At 36.4% G+C, this 10,406-nt stretch overlaps 1 protein-coding gene across 5 annotated transcripts in view; it reads right to left on the bottom strand.

Moving 5' to 3' along the window:
• Nucleotides 1-10,406, bottom strand: part of HERC1 (HECT and RLD domain containing E3 ubiquitin protein ligase family member 1) — a 3,987,333-nt gene that overhangs the window by 1,719,476 nt on the left and 2,257,451 nt on the right. For all 5 annotated transcript variants that reach the window (XM_044077739.1, XM_044077741.1, XM_044077740.1 and 2 more), the window contains exon 41: nt 1,298-1,414. In XM_044077739.1, the coding sequence (XP_043933674.1) occupies nt 1,298-1,414 (117 nt within the window). The remainder of the gene's footprint in view (nt 1-1,297; nt 1,415-10,406) is intronic.

The following is a 10,406-nucleotide window of genomic DNA, read 5'->3' as shown; positions in this document are numbered from 1 at the left end:
ACCAGTAAGAGTGAAAGGAAAGGTCTACAAGAGGGTAGTGAGGCCAGCTATGTTATATGGGTTGGAGACAGTGGCACTGACAAAAAGGCAGGAGTCAGAGCTGGATGTGGCAGAGTTAAAGATGTTAAGATTTGCACTCGGTGTGACTAGGATGGATAGAATTAGGAATCAGTATATTAGAGGGTCAGCTCATGTTGGACAGTTTGGAGACAAAGCAAGAGAAACGAGATTGCGTTGGTTTGGACATGTGCTGAGGAGGGATGATGGGTATATTGGGAAAAAGATGCTAAGGATGGAGCTGCCAGGTAAGAGGAATAGAGGAAGGCCTAAGATAAGGTTTATGGACGTGGTGAGAGAGGACATGCAGGCGGTTGGTGTGACAGAGCAAGATGCAGAGGACAGGAAGAAATGGAAAGAGATGATCCGCTGTGGCGACCCCTAACGGGAAAAGCCGAAGGAGAATGAATGAATAAAATATTAAAGCATTGATGTAAAGGTTGTGACTGTTATCAATGCAGACTTTTTACCGATAGCACTGCTGTTTGTTCCAGTTTAATAGTTTTTATTGTTCACAAAATATTTGCATTTCTTTGTGCTATGTTTTTAAGTTGATTTCTCATAAAATGCTTTGGGAATGTAAAAATGTGTGTAGGTACTAGAGGCATAACATTCCACATCACATAGGTGTTCATGAGATGTTAGAGACATACAACTGGTAGGAGAAAAAGGCAGCAAAATGCCCTCCAGGCACAGAGCAAGATCATCTGTTCAATAATTAAGCCAATGAAATGCTCTTTTACTGGAAAACCCAAAAACTAAGCACTGAAGGAGATAAAAACTAAAATTCATGCACAACAGCAGGAAGAAAATTTCGACAAAATGTTATTTATCTAACAGAGTTTTGGATATCGCATCTGGAAGCTGAAGTGACAAAGATCTGAGGAGATTCAGAGGCAGTGCATTATGGGACATGAGGCAGAACTTCACAGCTAGAGAATCTAAGCTGCTGGCTTCAGATCCACTAACCCACAGGTTGAGGCAGACAGAAAAAGCAACATTGGATAACACACTCAATTTTTCTTTAAACTAACTGAAAATACTCTGCTGTGTAGACTAAAAATATGTGAACAACTCCCAGATTAAAAATGTGATTTTCTGTCTGGTAAATATGTTAACAAGGGAAAGAAAAGTCTCTGTCACAATGCATATTTCTCGTATATATTTTAAAATGAGGAGGAAACTGCTCCAGGATAAATACGTTTCTAGGCAAATGAAAAAGCAAATAGAAAATATTTACCTGTAGCTTCCATAGCTTTTGAGATCTGCCTGAGAGAAAATCCCATTTCAAGCAGTGGGACAGCAATGGCAGGAGGTGGTGGGGAAGTTGATAACCGACTGCTAGGGTCAGACAATGCTAAACACAAAGGAGAAAGGGATGCTTTACTACTGTAGTTTATTTATAATCAATTAACCATGTAAAAAAAATCTTATGCATCTTAATAAGAAAGAGTCAATGTACCTAAAATGAAAGGCACAACACAAACAGCTTATCTGCATCTTTACATTTATTTTCATACATGAGCCTTAATTTCATGTTTAGCTAAACAAATTTAAAGCATATGTCTTTCCTACAACTGTTGCGTTCCCTGCTCCTGGCTTAAGGGTGCTCTCACCTTTACACCCACAACACTATTTCATCAGACCTCTAACCAGTCACTTTTACCAACCCATCAAGGCTGATCTAAAACAATAAAATATCACGTGAAACTTAGTAAGGCTTGCAGAAAGTTCACCTCCCCAACAATGCTTAGGGGAAAAATAAGCATAGTGATTTGTTTGGGAAACTTTGGTTCTTTCCATTCATTTGAGGAGACCTACTTCACAGTCTAGTCAAAAAAATTCTACAACTCCTACCAAGTTCATTTGGTTAAACATGACATCACGCTACTCAACCAGGAGACCCAGAAAACAGGTAAGAAGGCTCTTTAAAAGAAGAAACATCCAGTTAAAAATGCTGGCACCTAATTAGCATAAAGTTTGCATCCTGAACAGCACATAACCTCTCCTAATTCCAATAGATTGTTTCAAAACTGACAGTGACAAACACAAAAAACATAAGCATATTACCGTGCCCTTATTATTGTGAGGTGACAATACAAGAAAAATATTCCTTCTCTCTTTTTTTTTCATAATTGCTGTTAACACATGTAGTGGTATACATGGGAAATTAACAACTACAAAGAAATTCTCTGCACTTCAACTTCATAAAACCAAAGCCAAGCTATAATATCCTAGCAACAAACAATTGATAGCATTGTTATGTCTCAGTCATTTAAGCATCCACACGTACCGACTCACAAACACTCGGAAATACATCATGTACACTTACAAAGACATCTGCTCAATTTCTCCATTGCAAAGCATACAATTTATTAAAAGGCTCTAGTCAGTGACGCTGCAATTCATTCTGTTAGCATATTTTTCATGCAGAGTATGTCTTGCATCTGCCATCATGTTTACAGTTTTCACAATGTGGAACTGGATAAAGAGGGTAAGAAAAAATGAATGAATGACTAAAAAAATCAAAATAAAGAATCTGATAACAGTCTGACGCATATATGAACATTAATGTATGCATGCTGTCCGTGTGTATTATACGGACACACACACACACACACACACACACACACACACACACACACACACACACACACACACATGCACGCAAACGCACACACCAACTTGATGGAGGAAGGGAGATCATCCCTCAGAGTGATTTCTAGCAATCAAATGGACTTGAAAACAACTGCGCAGTACTGCAAAACAAGGCTACTCTCAAGCTACTATCCTTGGCTCTTGTCATCTTCAGAAAGCAGAACTCTTACAATGAGATGAGTGAGGACTCACAATGACTAATATAATATGAGCAGAGAAAGGAATGTTAAGTGGATCCTTTCTGATCTTGGGGAACACAAGTACTGAGCCATTGTCCATTTTGTAAAACAACATGATGTAATTATGAATAACATGCCATCAATCCTAGACATATGAACCCAGACTATTGTACATGTACTGGCCCACAGATCAGAGATAGCAATGTTCAAAAGTGCTGAGATGCACTACTCTACCAGGTGGCAAATGCTAGTAGTACAACAGGACAAAACTGCAGAATTATTTATACAAATGAAATAAAGAAATACAATGCAATAGTATTAGACTCAGAAAATAAGTATTTGCTACATAACCTGAAAAGAAACATCTGCAGGTAGATGGGTTGGAACACAGAGACAAGAACTGATGATTCACTTTGTCATAATCTTGAAATATTTCTCATTTCAAACAGCCTAACTTTTATTAGTGAGTCATAACTCATAACCTCATACTTGGATGCTAAGGATTGGAAAATTCAACTTATTTCAAATACAGGAATTGTGAATGGTAAGAGAGGATTTGTACGATACTGGGGAAAACCTACAGCACATGATTTGTGTATGGATAAAAAGACTAGCAAACAAAGGCGTAGCCAATGTGGGGAGGGGGATATGTATCGTCAGAAAAAAAAACTGTAACTTGGTTTGTAGAAAATGTACATAATTTGAGTACTTATGGTTTGACTGTCCCACAATAGTAAAGGAAAGAGTAAATGAAGAGGGAAAACTGAGAATAAGGACAAAGAGTAGAAAATATTACTACAGAAAATGTTGAAAGAGAAGTTGGTAGGGCGAAAGGGAGTACTGAAGACAAGTTAGAGATGGAAGAAATAATAGTTCAAAGTAAGGTACTGAAGGCAAAGGAAGAAAACAGATTTCCACATTTAGAAAGCAAAGTTGATGAAGAGGGAGAAATGGAGACAGAATAGCAAGGAAAAGATGAGGAAAAATCAACTGGTGGGAGACTCAGGAAAAGAAAAATAAAGATCTGGAACAAGAATATAAAAAAAACAGTTGGAGACGGGAAAAGTAAAATAAGATCTTCAAGTAACAATCTTACAAAAAAAATAAAAGGATTATACACAAATTTCAGCATTACATGTGAACAACATTAGAAATTACATATAAAAAGTTTGTGGTTGGTGGAATGGTGCAACAAAATATATATATTTTTTAATTTTGTTTGCTAGATACTAGATGCAACAAGGGAAAAAAATACAGAAATCATACTTAGTTGTGTGTGTGGGGGTGTAGTATGAAATGTGACATGTTCTGGAATTGGAATTCTTATAAAAATAAAGGCATAAGTATTCTAAATGTAATAATAGTAGTACCAGGAAGGGTGCTGACATGTGATATCAGAATGAGAGAAAAAAGTATAAAGTTAATACTGACATATGCTTATACTAATATGACAGAGAGAAAAACAACTGTCTAAAGAAATTAAATGACTTGTGTTAGTGAATATGTCAAGAATGACGGCAGGAGATTTTTAACTCTAACCTGAGGGAAAAAAATGAAAAATAAAAGATATTAAGATGCTAAGAGAAATAATCAAACAAGAAGATTTAAAATAGGAAAGAATACAGAATAGACATAAAAAAAGACAGTCTAAAACTGAAACCGATTCTACAGTTTCTTCTAAAACATAAGAGAAATAACAGAGGGAGTCTGAATGCAGAGATAAGTCAGCAAGCAAAGGCGAGTAGTACTGCTGAAACTAAATTCATCCTCAAATCTTGGTGAGTACCTTCACAAGGTGAACACTGTTTTTCACAAAATCTCACCAAGACGACAATGATATACAAAATGTATTTTATACAACATATATCATGGACAGTGGTGCTGCGGTAGCGTTGTCGCCTCACAGTTAGGCATTGCCCGTTCGATTCTCAGTTAGAGCGTCTACTGTGTGACGACATGCGTGAATGGGCGTTCCTTCATTGAAGGTTGTGCGTTAGGCCCGGCAAGCCAGCACGTAAAACTCTACTGCCAATCATTAGTGGACCGGAGTTCCGCTGTGGCGATCCCTAACCGGGAAAAGCCGAAAGACACACACACATATCATGGACATAAGTAGGTTAAAAATTAAAAAAGGTAGTGGAGTGCACAAGACCTAGGATCAAAGAGTGCCCAATCCTGGTATGCGCACTGGTGCCAGGACTGGAACAAATGACCGTATAGAATCCTCAAAATATGGAAACGTTCCTACAATGGGGTCAGACCAGGCCCAGGGGGGAGGATGGCTCCCCTGTTGTAGAAGGAAGTAGCAGTCCACAAAAAAAATCATAAAAACTGGTATGCCAAAGATGAGCCATAAAGACGATAGAGTGGACTATATAGAATAAGAAACAAATAATGTACTGTTACTATTATGCATAAAGAATTTCCAGACACACGATATACAAAAAGATTGACAGAGAAATTAGAGGAAAGAAAAATACTTCCACAAGAAAAACTGTCAGAAGCTTCAAATAATAATTTGTGTTCATTAATACAACAGATTTGTGAAAAACATTATAAAGATCAAGAAATTTTGATCTGATTGGAAAAAGAATCTAAGGAAGTGTGAAAATATAAACAAAACCTAGATATTTTTGAAAAGTATAAAAAAGAAATATGGGCATGGGAAAGACAGACAGATCTGACATGTTGCAATATTTATGCAAAGTTGAAAGCCAAATTAATAAATATAAAAAAAGGCAGCCCCAAAGATATTCAAAGAGCAATACAGGCAAAGGCATCCAGATATGGAAAATTTCACAATAAATTAAAAATCACAAAGAAGGAATGTAGAAAAGAAGTTTAGTAAAGTAGAAGTAAAAAAAAAAAAAAATAGAAGTTGAAGTTAGGGAATGCCTGCGAAGTGAAGGATTTGGTGTAGAAGGTCCAACACAAGTTACATCACAGCATAAAGGAACGAGTCCCCAGAGTAAGGAGAAACAGGAAGATCAGGTGACATCTGAAGAAGAAATATGGACATGGGAAAGAAAAAGATTTAATATGGTATAATATTTATGCAAAGGAGAAAGCAAAACTAATCAATACAAAAACAGCAGCACCAAAGAAGAGAAATAAAGGCAAAGGAATCCAGACATGTTAAACTTTACAATTCAAAAAATAAGAAGACAGAGGAAAAGTAGAAAACAAGATTAGTTTAGTAATGCAGAAGTTAAAGTAACAGAAACTGAGGTTATGGAGTACCTGCAAAGTGAAGGATTCAGTGTAGAAAATCTAACTCAGAAAGCACCACAGCAGGATAGAGCAAAAGACATCCAAATAAAGGAGAAACCAGCAGAACAAAAAGCAATTGGTCAGTTGCCATATGAAGATACTGTGGAGCCTTCCACAGGAAGCCATTATAAACTTTCACTTGAAGCTGGACAGCAAGTGAAGGAACAGGAAATTGTGGCAATTCTGACGCAGTCAATGATGAGGACTGATAGGCTAAGTGAGGTCCCATATAACAGAGCAAAGGATGACACAGGATGATGCTATAGAACTTTCTATATAATGCCCACAGAAAACGGAGAACAAAAAATGTGCCCTCAGTTTAGAAGAAAATGAGTTAAGAGAAGAGTTATTTGATTTAATAGAGATGGATAGACATATTAAGATCAATGAAAGAAATAGACTGCAGAAGATCAATAAAACCTCAAAAGTTAGAAGTTTGATAAAACAAATTAACACAGTAATTAGGACTGTCCCTAGAGATCCATGCGATATAACAGAAGTAAACAGGATATATTAGTGTGCAGCTAAATTAATAACAGATAAAATTCTACCAGAAAAACACAAGTCGGTAAGGAAGGGGAGAAATCAAATACCATCATGAAGTATCAAACAAAGAAAACTATAAAGCAATTAAGACAAGAAGTGTCACTGTTAGAAGAGTATAGAAGAGGGGAAAGATCAACAAAAATACTCAAAGATAAACGTGGTAAAAGCAAAGAGTAATACTATAACGGATCAGGATTTATCATGCACTAGCGCAAATAATAAACAAAATATCAGTAGAAGCAGAAAAAACTTAGAAAACATACATATAAAGTAAAGGTACAAAATAAGCAATTTATTAATGACCTAAAAAAGTTTTACAGAGAATTGGGAAACAAGGTAAAAGGAATTGAAAGACTGTCAAAAAAGAAGAAATAGATACATTTTGGAGAAGTATTTATGAAGATCCTGTGGAACATAATAAAGATGCTAAATGGATAGTAGAAGTAAAAGAAAGAAGTTGTTCAAAGGTAAAGGACATGAAATGGGATGAAGTAACAGCCAGAGAGATTGAAACAACGTTAAGAAAAGCCTCTACTTAGAAAATCCCAGTATTAACATATTTTCACTAAGATTTAGTCATGAGCAAGATTTATATGCGACCCCGAACAGATACCAACCTGGCCACAATAGGAAAAATAATGCTCCTCCTTAAGAGTGAACCTGCAAGCTACCCTAAAAATTAAAGGCCAATAACTTGCCTTCTGACGATGTATAAACCATACACTGGAATTGATGCTGACAGAGTTTATAGTCATTTAAAAGGAAACTCAATTTTTGCAATAGAACAAAAGGGCAATAAAAAAAGTCATATGGAACAAAGGATCATTTGTTGTTAAAGTCATAATGGAGAACTGTAAAAAGGGGAAGAATCTAAGTATGGCATGGACTGACTACAAAAAGCATTTGACAGTATCCTACATTATTGGATAAAAGTATGCTTAAAAATGTACAAGATGCACCCTACACTAATATATTACATTTCAGCAACCATGAAACAGCGACAAACCACTTTGCAGTTAAGCCATGATAAAGGACAAATTATTATTCCAGGGATAAAAGCCCAAAGAGGGATATTCCAGGGTGACTATCACCACTGCTCTTTTGCCTTGCCCTTAACCCATTAAGCTGTCTGCTTAACAGATTTGGTCATGGCTAACAAAGTGTAAAGACTTTTCATCTTCTCTTTGTCAATGATTTAAAACTGTATAGCTCACCAGATGAGGAACTGAAAGTACAACTGCAAGTAGTCAACACTTTTTCAGATGATACAAGAATGACATTTGGTCTTGATAAATATGCAAAAGCAACCTTTACAGCATGAAAGCTGCAGCACCAAGAAAACATCATTTTAGGACAAGAATGTGATATAAAAGAACTTGAGCAAGAGGGAGTATATAAATATTTGGGAATTGAGTAAGAATCAACAATAAAACATGAACAATGCGAATAAAACTTAGGAATATATTAGAAGACTTAAATTAATTATGAAAACAGGGATGACATCTAGGAACAAAATTCAATCTATAAACCAATTTGCTCTTCCTGTCCTTACAGTTTTGGAGTGACTGGCCCCAAAAGATGATGGATAGATTAGACAGGAAAAGAGAAGGATGCTTCATGCTCACCAAATGATTTATAAAAATCAGTGCATACCAAGATTATATATTCCCCGTTCCGAAGGAGGTATGGGCCTCCTTGAAATTGATTACATGTACAGATCTGCAATCGTGGGACTGCATACATATCTGCTGACCTCACAAGATCTAAACATAGTGAAAGTTTTGAAACATGAGGAGAATAAATCTAAGATAACATCCCTTCTCAGTCTAGCAGAAGCATATCTGCATCAAGCGGGAATGGAAATCAAGGAAGAACCTCATGTTGATCAGGATTGAATGCAGGAATGGTTAAGGATAGGTGAATTCAAACCAAAAGATGAAAAGTTAATACTGGCAACCCAAGACAGTGGGCTACATACACATTGGTTTACAAAGTCCATTGAACATGTGGTAGAAACAGACAGATATAGGTTTTGTAAAAAAAGATTGCACACCCTGTTGCTGGTTGGGCTATACTAATGGCCGAAGGACTGTATACTGAAAGGCATAATAATGTGGCAAGACTGTTGCACTGGGGATTGTGCAAACATTATAATACTGAAATAGCTGAAAAACACTGGAAGCATGAGCCACAGAGCATCATACAAAATGATGAAGTTTACATCACAGGGGATCACCCATTACCAACAGTTCAAAAGACAGATGCAAGAAAACCAGATATAGTGGTGCATGAAAAGGAGACAAAAGTAGCACTGATCACTGAAATCGTGACACCCAGTGACTACAGTGTCTTGTGTACAGAGAGGCACCAAGTGATAAAATATCAGGATTTGCAGGCAGAAATTACAGCAATGTGGAAAAAAGATACTAAGACAGTCCAATAGTAGTAGGAGCAACAGGTCTTACAAAAATGAATCTACAATCGTATTTAGATATGTTACCAATACATGTAACTCCGTACGAATTGCAGAAGGAGTCACTACTGGACACAGAGGGTGCTGCGAAGAGCACTTCTGGCTGACATCAAAAATTAAAACAATACTAATTTCATGAACTTCAATCATACTTTGACATAAGAATGGGATCCATTCCCATCATGATATTAGAAACCCAAAAGATTTGGAGAAATTAAAAAGGAGTACTGGGTTCTGAATGGATCAGGATCGAATGCAGGAATGGCTAAGGAGAGGAGAATTTAAACTAAAAGATGAAAGGTTAATATTGGTGGCCCAAGATAGTGGACTACATACACAGTGGTTTATAAAGTCCATTTAAGATGTGGGAGAAACAGACAAATGTAGGTTATGTAAAACAGAATTGGAAACAGTTGCACATCTTGTTGCTGGTTGTAATAAACTACTGGCAAAAGGACTGTATACTAAAAGGCATAACAATGTGGCAAGACTGCTGTACTGGGGATTGTGCAAACATTATAATACTGAAGTAGCTGAAAAACACTGGAAACATGAGCCACAAAGCATTATAATTATAAAAAATTATGAAGTTTATATCACATGGGATCACCCATTACCAACAGCCATGAAAAAGACAAAAGTAGCACTGATCACTGAAATTGCTACACCCAGTGACTACACTGTCTTACATACAAAAAGACACAAAGTCATAAAATACCAGGATTTGCAGGCAGAAATGAGGGTAATGTGGAATAAGGATACTCAGACAGTTCCAACAGTAGTAGGAGCAATGGGGATCTTATAAAAAAGAATTTGCAGTCATACTTAGAGATGTTCCCGATACATGCAACTCCACATGAACAGCAGAAGGAATCAATACTGGGCACATTGTGAGTGCTGCAAAGAGAACTTCTGGCTAACATCAAAGACTGAAGGGATAAAGGCATTAACTGCAGATTTTTAAAAGGAAGAAGACACGATAAAAGAGAAGGAAGTATTACAGAAAGTTTATATGACAATGAGTCAATTTTATGAAAACAGAACACAAGGATGGGTAGTGTATAAGCAGAAGTATAAAAATATATTTAGATGTGGAAAGTGATTTTTTTTTTAGAAAATTATACAAAAATTGAAAACAAAAACAGAGAAGGTGTTAAAAGAAGGTAAGAATGAATCACTGCCAAGACAGGATGATATAGGCTAAGAGTATTACAAGGAAATGA

This window comes from Protopterus annectens, chromosome 7.part0 (assembly GCF_019279795.1).
Source record: "Protopterus annectens isolate FY-2018-M chromosome 7.part0, PAN1.0, whole genome shotgun sequence".
Lineage (NCBI taxonomy): Eukaryota > Metazoa > Chordata > Ceratodontiformes > Protopteridae > Protopterus > Protopterus annectens.
This window is presented reverse-complemented; position numbering and strand designations above follow the sequence as displayed.